Genomic DNA, 15,569 nt, shown 5'->3' on the forward strand with positions numbered 1-15,569 from the left:
ATTGGAAAATGATAAAGAAATCATGTTAAGGGTGTATTCTTTTAAAATCCTGTATTGGTGCTATCTTTCAGATAAAAATTCCTGCTTATTTGTTGTTAAAATGTGTTCAATTCCTGTATAGGGATGTTTTTGCTAAAAAAGGGTAAATCTTGTTTAGGCTATGTTTTGAAAATCACTAATCGCGCATCAACTAGCGTTTTTGGGCCACTAAACGCCATTCGTGACATTCATTGGAAAGAACCCTTTTCGTGTTTTTCTGTTCATGCATGTGTATACTATGAAACCTATTAGTGACCGCTTGGCCCTGTTGTTGCTTGAAAGATACATTTTCACATATTGTTAGCCCAAACAGAACGGTGTGAAAAACATTCTTTGAGAGATTAATTGATATGTTATTCCTTGTAATTCGTACCCAGCAACTTCATTTCTTTTTGTCCATCAATGCAGCACATTAGTGTTTAATGTGTATTGCCCATTGGAACGGTCCAAAAACGGGTCTATTTGTAAAACCCCAATTATCTCAGTGACGCGTGAACGGATTTTTATGTTTTGTGCACCATTGTAAAGAAGAAATGTCATGGTTTTTAAATCTTTAAAAAAGTTTCGATTTTACTGCCGACACTTCCAGCTTCCTGTTGGCATCAGAGAGACGGCGTCCGTCCAAATCTTCAAACGCCATCTGAAAACCCATTTATTCCCTAAAGTTTAGGGATTTGTTTACTATGTGCTTCTTTTTGATTTTTGCTTCTTGGTTTGTTTGTAATTTTGTATTATTGTAAGGCGCTGTGATCGCTGTAGAGCGCCGTATAAGTATTTGTTAATAATAATAATAATGATGGCGCTATTTATCTTCCATCTTGTTTGCATCTTTACAAGGGGTAGTCATAACTGGTCTAAAGTATATCAAAGTATACATATTTAAATGGCAAAGACTTGTTCCCAGGGTTGAGACTACCCTTAACACCGCTTCTTTCTATATGTAACACGATGTGGTCCATGGGGGCCCAAAGGAGGCATTTTGAAAATTTGAAAAATTATATTATACATACAATAGGCTATCATTTACTATAAACACCAACGGTCTAGCATACTTGGTTCTAATGTTATGAAGTTTTATGGTGTCTATTTTTTTATTTTTTTTACTCCATATTTTTACCTTTATTTCAGTTTCAAAGGTCGTATAATACCATTTTGTCTAATTCCCGTTTAGTCTATATTCAATTGGTCTATTACCAGAAAGTCTAATTGCTATGTAGTCTAATAGTCATATAGTCTAATGTCCATTTAGTCTATTATTGTTTGGTCTAATAACCGGTATGTCTACTAACCATATAGTGTAATAACCATTTGGTCTAATATTTCTTTAATAACCATTTGGTCTAATACCCATTTGGTCTAATAACCGTTAGGTCTAATACTCGTATGGTCTAATAACAGTTAGTCTAATACCATTTTGTCTATTTATTAATAAAATAAATGCTTGTAAGGCTAAATGGTTTGTAGACCAAATGAGTATTAGACCAAATGTTTATTAGACCTATTGGTTATAGACCAAATGGGTATTTATACTAAATGGTTGTTAGACTAAATGGTTTTAGACTTATTGGGTATTAGACTAAATGGCTATCGGACCAAATGGTTATCGGACCAAATGGTTAAAGGAACAAATGATTATTGGACGTAGTGGATATAGACCAAATGGGTTTAGACGAAATGGATGTAGACGAAATGGATATTAGACCAAATGGCATTAGACTAATGGTGTCCAAATTTTTGCCTCTTAAAAACCTCTGTTCTACGGTCTGACCAACCTAGACTTTCCGGATTTTTTTCGGTGTATGCATGCAAATGTAGCCGTTTCTTGGCCAAACGTGGATTGAGTTTGATGGAAATTGATGTATGCATAGCGCATGTAAAATCGGCTGTTTTGAGCAAAAAGTAGATACATTTTGACTTATTTTAATTTTTAAGTTTTTGGTGATTTTAGAGTCACTTAACTGAAAAAATGCCCGACCGACTGACCCTAATTGAAAGGTCCGTCTGCCCGTAGAACGGTTTTGTTTTCATTTTAGGGACAACTCAATATTTACGCAAGGGAGTGGGAGTTTTGCAAGTTCGTGTTCGGACTAAGAATGCTATGATTGCAACTTGTTTTCGCCTTTTTCTCTACATAAAATTTAACATTCCCCATTGTCCAAGTAAAAAACAAACACACAGCTTCCCCCACGGGACCCATACAAATGGGATTCCGCGTTAAAACTCCGACTCTCCTGGCGTAAATATTGCACGGTCCCTTATTAACATTTTTTGTTCTGGCATGATCAGTATCTTGAATTGAACAAAAGAAATTTTGCTTTGCAGTTTGTTGCCATAGTAACACGGTAACCATGGTAACTTAATTTCTGCGAAGAAATGTAGCCGTGAATGGATTTGGTGTAAAAGTAGCCCCGTATGTTCCTTCAAAGGTTATACGTGGCACATCATCTGGTTTGACAAGTGAGAATCGATGAAGCAGATGGGTGAAGAAGACAAACAGCTCCATTTTGGCAATGTTCTCCCCTGGACAAATGCGACGACCTGTTAAAAGAAAAGAAAAACACACAAAACATTCATTAAAAATGATTAAACTGTTCATAGGTAAACCCAGCAAACTCAGAAATGTTTTTAAAACGTTGTAAACGTGTTATAAACACATTTTGCTTTTGGTCAAAACGTTTTAGTTTAAATAATATTAAGGTTATGAAAAAAAAATGAAAACAAGCAAAAACACTACAATAACATTTTTAAAATGTTGTCAAAATGTTATTGCCAATTTTGTTTGGCAAACATTTTGCAAATTATTTTACGAAGTAGCATTATTTTAGAATGTTTTGCATTATTTTTGTTTCCAAATGTTATTAAAACGTTTTATACCCTTTATATAACCTCTTCTGTAAAAACCGTTTGTGTTTACTGGGAACATAATCATTAACCCTTACGCCCCAGTTGCTTTTTGGCGAGGGGGAAGGAAAGAAGGAGGAAAGAAAGAAAGAAGAAGAGAAAACTTTTTTTCTCGGGTGCGGTTTTGAACCCCCGACCCTCCCCTTCGGGTGCCACGCCCGTGCACTGGCCTACCTTGCCACGGGGGGGAGTAGCTTGCCCGGCCAAGCTTTCCGTCGCCATGACTGTTCTCATGATGACGCAATAGCATCACGTGGGATACCTGCTTGTGCCTACTCTTTCTGAATTGAGGTTTTTTGATGTTTGGGACGGTTAGGATTAATATTTTGTAAGCACAAACACTGCTATCTCATGCAGGCGGACAGCCACCGTTGTTTAGGCTCGCTTTATGGCAAATACATGGTGTCTCAATACAAAATAGGCCCTGTGGATTGGGGGATTTAAATTAAAATGTCGGCAGTAAAATCAAACCTCTTTTTATAAATTCAAGAACAATGACGTTTCTTCTTTAAAATGGTACACACTTAACACAATCATCAAAATCTGTTCACAGGCCACTGAGATGATTGGGATTGTACAACTAGACCCAATTTATGGACCGTTCCAATGGGGCAATACCATAACAATCTGAAGGCTGGTCAGCCGATTCTTTTGTAATGCATAGTCGCGCTAAATGTCGATCGATACATGTTAAAATCAGCACAATTCAGATATACACCATTTTGCTATGAAATTAAATTTCTCGGTCAAATATAAAGCAATTTTTTCTTCAGTAATGTCAGTTAAAAACACAGTGCTTGGATATACATTTAAAAAAAATAGGCATGAAATGGTGTCTTTTACTGAAAGATTTTTGATTTTTATAGACCTTAATTTCGCCCACGAGCTTTTTGCGGAATTCGTGTTTTAGCGTTTCAAACTAATATAATTCGCTAAAGGAAGATGTTTCCCACCTCTGTAAGGCACATCATGTGAGTCTATAGTCTATAGAATATCCATTTTGATTTCACGTTTTTCCACTTGAGACTCCCAAAATGTGCTTCATTTCTAATATAACCAGCAGAAATAATCGATATTTTTTATTGTGGCTTGCAAAATCATCCATCCATGGGTACATTCGCGAGTTGATTTTGACAAAATGGTAGTCGGAATCATGGAAAAATGTTGCAATCAAAACCAAATTTTGACAAAACTATGACATATAGCCCATTATGATGTGCTTTAGAAAGTTGGGAAATATCTTACGTCAGCGAATTGTGTTACTTTGAAAAGCAAAAACGTTAACCCCAGAAAAGCTCGCGGGGCAAAATGAAGCCTGTGAAAAACAAAAATCTTACACAAGAAGCCTACATTTCACACCTAAGTTGAACACCAAAAAAAAAAAAAAAAATACAGTACCAAGCATTATAGTTTTCTTCTGACATTTACCGAAGAAATGAAAATAATTGCTTTTCATTTGACCGAGAAAATTAATTATTGCGTGAAAAGGTGTAACTAAAAATGCTTATTTCAACACCGAATTCGATCGTTTCAAGCGCCTGATTAAGTGACGTAGTGGGTCTTGTTGAACAATAAGCATCGACTGACTAGCGATCAGCCTGTATACCTTCTAAATAGTTCACACATTTCTCAAGCTACAACAGGGACACGGGGTCAGTTAAGTTTCATAGTGTAATGCGTGACCGAAAAAAAAAATTGAAAAAGGAATCTTTTTCAGATAATCAATCGCGCTAATCGCGATTAGGGGGTCAAAAACGTTGTAGTTGATTTTATTGATCATGCTATTTCGCAAAGTGTGTTTCCTCGACTGATTTGCACCAGGCCCATCACTCAAATATTCGAAATATTGGAAAATGATAAAAACAACAACAACAACAACAACAACAAACATATCTACCTTTCAGATACAAATCCTGCTTATTTGTTGTTTCATATCAATTTATAAGCGCTCTTTATCAAATTTACAACCATATGACAAAACAGGCGAAAACAGTTACTTTTTGCACAACATTTGTAATTTAAAGAGAATTGGCCATTGCTCATTGAAATGAAGCTAGTATATCGACAATATAAGTGTGTTCTTTCATTTTTAAAATGACATAAAATTTGAAAATTTTTATAAGGAACACTTGAGGTTTTGATTTTTAAAACCTAAATTTTGGTCAAAAATTGTGCTTGGATAGGTATTTTTCAACGGATTTACCACATTTACAACAGCGTTATCTATTGACATAATAAAAAAGTGTTAGAGTTAGAGTTAAGTGTAGTTTTCGTTCTTTTAAAGACAATTTAAAGATGATCGGTCTTTGCTCATTGAAATGAAGCTAGAATATGAACAATATAAGTGTGCTCTTTCAGTAAATGACATAAAATCTGAAAAATATTGTAAAAAATGGATCACTTGAGGTTTTGACTGCTAAATAGGTCGTTTTAACAGATTTATCACATTCGCCTTGCTATAAACGTTGAATTGTTGACGTAATGAAAAAAAAAAGTGTTTAAGGAGGGAAGTGTTAGCTTTTTCTGATTTTCTGATTGGATGAAGGTTTTGACAAAAACCAATCACATATGTCTATTTTCCACTAGTCACCAATTAGAAGCTCACACAGCTCTTGTGATGCTATGCACTTAACCGTGTAGTGTAAATAAAGACTGTGTAGAGACAATTCACTGCTTGCTTGCTCTTGGACGAAATTGTGTGCTCAGGTGTATCGAGGTGGAAACTGTGCAGGGGTGCGTTTGTAAGAGAGGTGTTGTAGCCAAACCTTTCCATATGGAGTATGAAACTAAAAGTAGCCCTGTGACCCTGTTGTTGCTTAAGAAAATGTTTGAAGAATACATTAGAAGATATACTTTAACATATTGTTAACCCAAAGAAAAAGGGGACTAAATGATTGGCTGATTTTTTTAACTCGTACCCAGCAAGATTCAGAGTTTACTTCATTTCTTCATTCCATTCAAAACGACAATGCATAACATAAGTGTATTGCCCAATTGGAACGGTCCAAAAATGGGTCTATTTGTGCAATCCCAATTATGTCAGTGACGCGTGAACAAATTATGTTGATGAATTATACATTATTTTAAAGAATTTTTTTTTGAATATTAAAAAAGTTAAGTCCAAGAATCCATAGGGCCTATCTTTATTGACACACCATGTACATGAATATGATTATATCCTGTCCTCCAGTGCATGGTACTGGAGCTGAGGCGCAGCTCACTGTAATATTAAGAAAACTAACACTGATGGTCATCCAGTTCCCGTTAAGACTTCAAAAACAAAATCCTTCAATTGTTTTGTAAATTTCATTAATTAAGACGAATTGTCCATTATAAGGCCTACATAATAATCCTTACACGTAAAAATCGTACAAAGAAAACCACTGCGCATGCATGCATTCCACGTGATGGCATTGCGCAATCACCCTAAGTCATTTATGGGCACCAAGTCGCTGGCCGGGCAAGCGACTACCCCGTGGCATGAGGTCGGTGATCGTGTGCGTGGCACCTGAAGGGTCCCAGGGTCAATTCCCAGGGGTGCCAAGTGAAATCTTTCTTCATCTTCTCTCCTTTTTCGTTCCTTCTCTGCCTTCCGATAGCAAAAAAGCATGTTCCTTGTTAGGGTTAAGATTGTACTTTAAGCATACGTGGTATAGCGTCGTCTTAAGTGTTCAAGTTACTTGCAAGCTCTTGTCTTCGTAAATTACATTCGACAATACTTTACTTCCCCATTCCGAAAGGAATAACCCAGCAAACACAAAACGTTTTCGACATCATTCGCAAAAGGTTGTAAAAGGTTGTCAGAAAACGTTTAAATGTCGGGTTATATAAAAGGTATATTAAGAGTATAAAACGTTTTCATAACCTTAAAGAACATTTTTTGATAATCTACTGCTCAGCAAACAAAATTCTTAGTCAGTGGGAGTGGTCTAGTTCGTAGACACATTTTTGATTGGACAATCGCATGATTTCGGGTGCCGTCTATCAGGCCGTAGACGACCCCACGTCATCATGCGTCTTGATATTGCGTAACACGCGTGTAGAGGTGCGCGTATGTATCGGGCTGGATGCGTAGACTAGTGCGGAATACGCGAACGCGCTAGCAATACGCGCAACAGAATACGTGAAGTTGTAAACAAGTTTCGTTCATTTTATAATGAGGGAGTTTTCATGACGGTAACTTAGTTTTGCTTTAAAATTTGTTTACAGTTATTAAAATAATATTTAACTGATTAAGATGAGAATAAACGATAGGAATTTTTATTTTGCCTATCCTCTACCTATGATAGACGACAGGCAGGTCCAATATTTTATCGTAGTGGATACCGGCTGCGCCGGCATCCACTACTCAAAATATTGGACCTGCCTGTCGTCTATCACACGGTAGAGGATAGGCAAAATATAAATTCCTATCGTTTATTCTCTAAATGTTTTACAGAAAACGTTTAAATGTCGGGTTATATAAAGGGTATAATAACGTGCTAATAACATTTCAAAAACATTCTTGAAAATTTGATACAAAACATTCTAAACAGAATGTTATTTTGGGGTTGAAAAATATTTTGCAAAAATGTTTGCCCAAAATATTGTCAATAACGTTTTAAAAACGTTTTCATGACCTTTATATAACCCGACATTTAAATGTTATTAAAAGGTTTTGAAAAAAAAAAAACATTTTAAGAACATTTCTGTGTTTGCTGGGTTCAAATATTTTAACATAATGTTATTTAAGTATTGACACAATATTTGGCAAAAATGTTTGCAAAAATAGTTTACAATAACATTTTTTGAAAACATTTAAAAATATTGTTGTAGTGTGTTTTCATACGAAACGTTTTAAAACATTATCATGACCTTTATATAACCCGACATTTTAATGTTATTAAACCGTTTTTACCTAAACCAAAAGCCAAAATATAACTTATTTAAAACGTTTTTAAAACGTTTTTGTGTTTGCTGGGAACTTCCCTGCTTTCAACATACTCTCCATTAAATGTCGGGTAATATAAAGGTTATGAAATTTTTGTTTAAACAATTATGAAAAAAAAAACCAAAAATACTACAATAACAATACTTTACTTACCCATTCCGAAAGGAATAACTTCCCTGCTTTCAACATACTCTCCATTTTCATCAATGAACCTTTCTGGTTTGAACTGGTCTGGTTCTGGAAACGCAATCGGGTCTCTCATCACGGCGTAACTGTTTAAAATAATTGTGGCACCTTTTGGAATACAGTACCCAGAGAGTGATGTCGCACTGCCAGCCGCATGAAAATCAAGGAGTGGCGTCAATGTTGCATGGCGTTGAATCTCCAACAGAGTAGCTCTGGTATATGGCAGGTTGTTTCGATCAGAAAGCAGCGGAAGCCGATTGCGGCCAACAACTGAATCTATTTCTTCCTGAATCTTCTGCTGGATTTCTGGATGTGCCATCATGTATAAGCAACCCCATTCTAAGGTAGTAGACACTGTGTCGCCTCCTGCTAGAAACAAAAGATTCAATGCAGCTCTCATATTGCGCCTGTGTAGGTATGAGTAAGGGTCATCTGGTGTTGGCTTTTCATCCATTTCCTTCAAACATAAATCAATTAAATCAACTGGGTTTTCGGCATCCAAGTGTTCGCGGTGTTCATCAATAAGTTTGTCGAGAAAGGCGTATATATCTCCTTGAACCTTTATCAATTCCTTGCTCTCTTTGCTTGGGATATAGTACGGAAGCATAACAGACCAAGCTCCAGATCCAAAAAGTTCCATAGATCTGTGATTAAGATCGAGCAGATAGCGAAACTTATCATCATCGTACTCATGACGCTTCCCAAACAAGATCTTAAAGAGAACGTTTGAGGTTGTGTTTAACAAATAATGATGTGGGTTACACGCCTTTCCCTCTTGGGCGTTTAACTCATCCATCAGTGCCTTAGATTCTTCTACAATATCGGCTTCGTAGCTACGTTTTCCGATACCCAAACCTCGAAAAGCAGTGAGAAGAAATTTCCTTAATTCGGCGCTGTGTTTGTAAGAATGCGCTGTTAAAAAGACAAAAATCAAAAGACAAACGTTTGACAGTTATTCTAGACAATTCGACTTGCTATTATGTCATTTAATGTGGAGGCAACTTACACAATTATTGTACGTTGGCAAGTTGACAAGGTAACCAAGGTAACCATAGTTTATGTTACTTGATATATTACCATGTACATGTTGTTGTTGACGTTTTTTGCGTTTGCTTGTTTTTGAATTATGAAGTTAGTCTCCGTAGTTTCAAAATAGCTCAAAATAGCAACAATTTTCGCGCGCTTCGCGCGCATTTGTACCATAAACTCCTTCTGTCGCCAAAAGAGCCCAAACGTGCTGGATAGACTATACTTCAAGACTTTTTTTCCCAACTCCATCCCCCATGTCAAAAATAAATCTACGCCGCTGATTTGAGTACAACCTGAGCAAAGGAAGCACAGAATAGAGGTAAATGGAAACTACTTGAAGAGGGCTACACTCGAGAATGGATGACACCGTCTGTGAGGTGGGGTGAGGTGAGGTGAGGAGAACACTTAAAGTTGCCAATTCATATTTGATATTAACAGATATTGTTGAAATGTTAGAATTGGTCATTATAGTACAGGGCGTTAATATGGGCTTTGGATTTTCTTTAGATACATTAGTGGAACTAATGTTTTTGCCATCCTTAAGCCTCAAAGGATAAAATAAAAATTTGATTGGTCACATTTTTATGCCCCCTGTGATTCGCATGAGAGGTCGAAGGTCAAAGTGGGCCCATAGTCCCACCATGTTGATGTTGTAATGTACTCAGTGTCTCAAATTATTGAAAGTCTTGGTGGCTCTGAAAAGAGCCGTTTGCTGAAGACTGCCCCTTGCAGACCTCGTCTATCTGCTAAATTAAAGGTTTGTTGGCTCTGAGGAAGAGCTGTTCAATGAAGACTTCCCCTTGTCAACAGAGAACATGTAGACTGCATAAACTGTAATAGAAGTATACGGCTTACCAGGAACCGTTTGGCCACTCATGGACCGATTGATTTTCAGAGCCACCAAAACCTTTACATTAGCAGATAGGCGAGATCTGCTTCTTCACTGTTGACAAGGGGCAGTCTTCAGTGAACGACTCTTTTCAGAGTCATCAGTAGACAAGGGCGGTCTACATGTCTCATTCTTAGGTACTTTGTCCTGAAGAAGTCAGAGCTACTCCTGACGAAAGCTTGTCCGACGGCGAACCCGCTAAAAACCCACTAATTGTTATGAATTACCGTCGTAAAAGCCTATCCCACAATAATTTGTTTAATACATTTTGTTTTTCCTGTTGAGTTGCAGTTAATATATAATTTCTGTTGGTTTGGTTGTGGTAATGATGATGATGATGATGATGATGATGATGATGATGATGATGATGATGATGATGATGATGATGATGATGATGATAATGATAATGATGATAATGATGATGTTGATGATGTTAACGATGATGGTGATGATGATGATGTTGATCATGATGATGGTGGTGATGATTAGTTTGGTGAGAATGAGAGGTACGCGTCATTTATGAGAAGAGTAATGTGACTCCAACATTGATTGGGGGAGGGGAGGTGCAAGCAATATAAAACATTAATGTTTGCCACTCATGTTACTTGGAATGTTTAAACATTATCATCATCATCATCATCATCATCATCATCATCATCATCATCATCATCATCATCATCGTTGTCATCTGTCATCATCATCATCATCATCATCGTCGTTGTTATCATCATCATCATTACCTGATGACTAGCCACACCACCACACGAACAAAAATATATCAGATCAATCAATTTGCTAAAATTAAAATACAAATATTTAAAATCATGTTTTATTGCAACGTATCTAATTGAATACATGAATACAAAAGCCACCCAAGTCCATGGGAAGTGATTTTGAGAGAAAAACCTGTGTATCATTTTAATTCCTTCAGTTAGATTTACCTGGTCAATATGGTAAGTTTTACGTGCAAATGAGTGGATTAACCTGTATTAGGTATGACGATTAGCATTTCAGGGACTTCGTGGGGTTCATTTTAAATTTTGGACTTGGGTGGTTTTTTGAATCATATACAAAGACAACACTTTTAGAATGAGATTACCACTAGTAAGATAATACAAATACAGGTATGTATAATGTTGATAAGTATTCTGCCATGTAATATAAACCACACACTTTCCTTTATTAAACCATTTTTTTCAAAAGTCACTCTCTAGCAATGAATGTGTTACAAGTGGACTTTTATACATACTGGATTTCAATCAATGTGTTACAAGACTCAAATCATGGAATTGGGTGATTCTTTCATACATGCTATTTTTCACATGCTCAATAGACACAGAGGATGAATTTGAGTTGTTCTTTCATACATATGACAGGCCTATGTATAGCAACAATTTCCCATGCTTAACTCAATTTGGCCAAAGTATGGACTTGGGTGGCTTTTGTATTCATATATTCAATTGCAATTACAAACACAACTGATAAATCAAGCTGAAATGAAAAAAAATAGTCTATTAAAATCTATTTTGAAAATTATAGAATGGAGTAGGTAAGATGCCTTGTTCATAGCTTCGCAGGAGTTTCGGACTTACAATCAACACATTCAGAAAAATATAGTTTAAAAGTGAAGATTGTAGTAAGTAATCAGTCCTTTATAATGTGCTTGCCACTATCTACTTTATAGTAGACTATTAGATTACATTGCGAAATAATATAAACTTATTTCAAAATAAAATGTTCATGTAAGGTGAGTTTTATGGCGATTTAACTAAAAACTGCAGTGTATTTCTTAGAAAAGCCAAAAAGACAGAACAATTTGGAGTAATGAATGAAAGAGTTGACAGGAGTTTTTTGCTGTTTCAGTGTGCATGTTCTCATCATTGATGGTTTGGTGGACTATCATGTAACATGGATGTAAGCGTGATCCTAAAAATGCCTTTCACGGTGACCCAAACTAATTACAAGACCTCTTCTATATTGAGGCTGGCTTTCCCTTTTAAAGGGATTTTTTTTTATTATCTTGACGGCACGTAATGCTAGACCAGGGCTAGATAAAACTCAGTTAGCTGCATGGGAGTTTGGGTCAGGCGGAATAAGCTTGCTTTGGCGACGATTTTTTAATATTCAGAATGAGATTAATTTAATTCAAGTCGGGTGGTTTTTTTTTACTGATCAGTGTGGCTTTTTTTTTACTTCTCACTAGCACTAGTGGACGATTTTATGGAATCTCACTAGTGGGCGATTTTTTTTAAAACCTGACTCCCATGCTACCCCATGGAAATCTTATTTTGCACCCGTTAGTAGAAAACATGTATTCGCCGTCGAAGTGAAGTGAAAGGATTAATTACCATAGCAACAGATGAATACAATTTTTGAATAGATCGGCATGTACTACAACGTTAACGCGGTACATTAAATTATAGAAAAAAAAAAAAAAAACTAAATCATTCGAACATCTTTGAAAAGAGCGGTATTGTATTAAATGTATGGTTACAGACTTACACAGGTAAGGAGTGCAACTTGCTTGTAGTGCAGGGCGATCTTTCCAAAATTGTATTCATTTATTGCTATGGTAGTTAACATGCTAATCCGATCTCAAGACCTGTCCGTGACCTGCGGGATAGCTAAGTCATTCGGTTATGTTGCATACAAATATTGAATGTTAAATGAGTACAATGGTAAGAATATTTCAATGTGGTGAAATGTGGTGAAATGTGGTGAAATATAGACTGCTTATGTCGTGTGCTATGCTCTCTACGAACACCTCTAGATTTCAATAGGAAATATAACAGGACTTGCCGTTTGAGGCGAGCGATCGCTCTCGCTCGCCACCGCTCGCAATATAAAAGGTTCCGGTCATCTGCTCACCACAAACTACACGCGCACGGTACAACACAGAGAATCACACAACATTAGTCAACTCCTTGCTCTTTAATGATCAAAGATACAAACTTCTGGTGAAAAGATTCACAAAATTCAATATTTTCTGCTTCTTAACAATATCACATTTTGTATAAAAGAATTAACATTCCATGTCTGTTTTTTTTTTTCATTTTATTTTAGTACCCTTTCCAACTTTTCAATGGAAAAGAGGTCATAATACAGCAAAATCTTAGCATGAAAATTTACTAGATCAAAAAAATACTCTTCTGAACTGTGGTGTCGTTTTGCTGAAGAAAAACACCCAATAAGTAACTTTTTACGAAAAAGTCTTGGTTGCCCAGCTCTGCATGAGCTCACGGCGTCAGATTACATGCAGCCAGTGGCAGTTATACTTTATGCAGCATAGCTTGTTGTGAATGACCTATTGACACAATCCCTGGATGGTCAAGAGTAGCTTTTGACTGAAAAAATATAGGTGAAAAGTTTTCATATAAATGCCCAAACTCAATTTCTAGCGAGCGAGTTTCCCCTCAACAAAGACACTAAATCGCTCAAAATTGAATCCAATATCAATTTACATTCAAGTTTCAGTACTTCAATGTATTCGATCTCTCGTAATAAGTTAGCCTAGATACGAAAGAGAGGATGTGATCAGTGTGTAATTGTTTCTTATTAGCATGAATGATTGGTCAGACCTAACGAGTGATTCGATTAAAATGTAGAGAGTGATTCGACCACTCGCCTAGCATCATGCTAGCGAGTGATTGACCGCTCGCCCTTAAAATCTAGACAGGAGGGCCTGACACAATATTTAATTTAAGAACCTTTTATTGTGTGTCATATTTATATTTTTCCATCGTTTCTACACATTTTTAGGGCGTATACGAAATATTTCCCAAAATATACGAGTGATGGAGTTCTGCGATTACGCGCACGCGGGGAAGAAACTGAAACGCCGCACCCGGATGATTAAGACATGCAAAGAGATGTTGATATGTCGGGATGAATATTTATAGGGTGTAACATGGCACTTACCGTGACTACCGAGGAGTTCGGATTGTAAGGCGTTGTTGTATCCCTTGTTGTTCAACGCAGGGTCATTCAAGCCTTCTTGCATAATAGAGAAGTCGTTGATAGCAACAAAAATAAGTCCGAATAGATCAAAGCTGTAAATCTTTCCATATTTCTGTCCAAGTCGTTTTACTATCATATGCAATTCTTCTCCTTTGTACATATACCACATCATTTGAGGAAAGAAACCTACGATTGGAAAACGCCATGGTCCTGGTGGCAAATTGCGCGGTCTTTGCATCCACCACGCAACCATAAGAAACACCAACACAAGCAATACGGTTGTCTTAATGTCGAACCAATCAATTAAGCCACTAAGTGCCATTTTGAACACTTAATTTTGACTAAAATCCTGATCAAGTTTTATACAAAATGTGTGTCGACTATTAGATGTGCTACTTGGTGCTAGGTTGTGTTATACACCCGTGCATGACCAAATCGGGGACGGCTGAATGGCGAGTTGTGGATATGCAAGTTGTGGAGCAAGTTGTAGTCCGGGTTGTGGGGCAAATTGTAGGGCGAGTTGTTGTTGCATCTATCTGCTGTAGATAGTTCATCCATTTTGGAGCGAGTTATAGGTTGAATTGTGGTGTGAATCTTCTCTCTGGACCAGACGCATCCCTTTTTAAAGGATTTTGTTGTAGTTGTATTGACTAGTTTACATATTTTCAACTTGAAGACATGAGCGCAAGAAGACCGTAAGTCCACTTGGCCCCTCAACATGTATACACTAAAAAGTTACGTATAGTTTCTTAGGGTTTTATAATGTTTAATACATGTTCCAGGGTGAAAACATCATGAAAGGTTGTGAAAGATTTGTTGGCCCCTGAACATGTATAAAACATTACCAAACAATACGCAACTTGAGTGTATACATGTTGAGGGACCAAGTGGACTAACGGTCTTCTTGCGCTCAGGTCTTCAGTTGAAAACCATCGCCTGCAAAGTCCATCGCAAACATTTAAAAACTTGAACATAACGAACAGTATGTTGATATCATGTTATGAGGTATGATGTTGGTTGTGGTTGTATGGTTTATCAAATGAATCTGATCTGAAATGCAGCCATTTCCTGCATTAAATCACATCTGCAAGTTTCAGCTTGAAAATAAATAGCAGCTCTATGTTTTGGTGATCATTTTTGCACAGTGGCATGCAATAAGATTCAATTCATACTCTTTCAATTTCAAGAAGAAGAAGAAGATGCAGGTACAGAGGGAGTATGGGTTTCAAAATGATTAACTATGTCCAATTACATTTGAAAAAACATATTCTCCCTGTGGAAGATATTTCCAAAATCTTCCACAGGGGTAGTATGGATTTTAAATGGAATAGCCCATTTACTCTGTAAGATTTAAATTTCAATCTGAAAATAGACTATAACCACACTCCTTTCACAATCTGATACTCATTCGAATCGAAATGAAACCGATGATCTTGCCAGTCGCCATTGGATAAAGCGTGCCACCTTTCAATTATTAAAGGTGAACCTCATTGAAAATAAAGTTATATATCAATGGAAAGCTTATGATATCAGGATATTAAAAATATTTTTTTCCGATTTTTTTGATGGCCAATAAAGCTGAAAAATTAAAAAATGAATGAATTTTTGGTCTTTTTAAAGGCGCCCAAAAAGCACCCA

The 15,569-nt window shown here is 36.5% G+C and overlaps 1 protein-coding gene across 1 annotated transcript; it reads right to left on the minus strand.

The window, feature by feature from the left end:
* Window positions 1–1,184: 1,184 nt before the first annotated feature.
* Window positions 1,185–14,412, minus strand: LOC140141438 (cytochrome P450 2U1-like). The gene is made up of 3 exons (XM_072163294.1): window positions 13,893–14,412; window positions 8,024–8,968; window positions 1,185–2,577 (listed from the first exon to the last, which is right to left on the minus strand). The coding sequence occupies exons 1-3, from the start codon at window positions 14,251–14,253 to the stop codon at window positions 2,396–2,398; spliced, it is 1,488 nt and encodes a 495-aa protein (XP_072019395.1). The 5' UTR covers window positions 14,254–14,412; the 3' UTR covers window positions 1,185–2,395.
* Window positions 14,413–15,569: the final 1,157 nt, after the last annotated feature.

Source organism: Amphiura filiformis, chromosome 19 (assembly GCF_039555335.1).
Source record: "Amphiura filiformis chromosome 19, Afil_fr2py, whole genome shotgun sequence".
Lineage (NCBI taxonomy): Eukaryota > Metazoa > Echinodermata > Ophiuroidea > Amphilepidida > Amphiuridae > Amphiura > Amphiura filiformis.

Excerpts from the sequence above, each read along its gene's own strand:
- LOC140141438 (XM_072163294.1), bottom strand. The coding sequence starts at position 14,253 with ATGGCACTTAGTGGCTTAATTGATTGGTTCGACATTAAGACAACCGTA. Across the intron at positions 8,969-13,892 it reads CGAACTCCTCGGTAGTCACG|CGCATTCTTACAAACACAGC; the intron begins GTAAGTGCCATG and ends TCTTTTTAACAG. Across the intron at positions 2,578-8,023 it reads AGTTATTCCTTTCGGAATGG|GTCGTCGCATTTGTCCAGGG; the intron begins GTAAGTAAAGTA and ends TTCTTTTAACAG.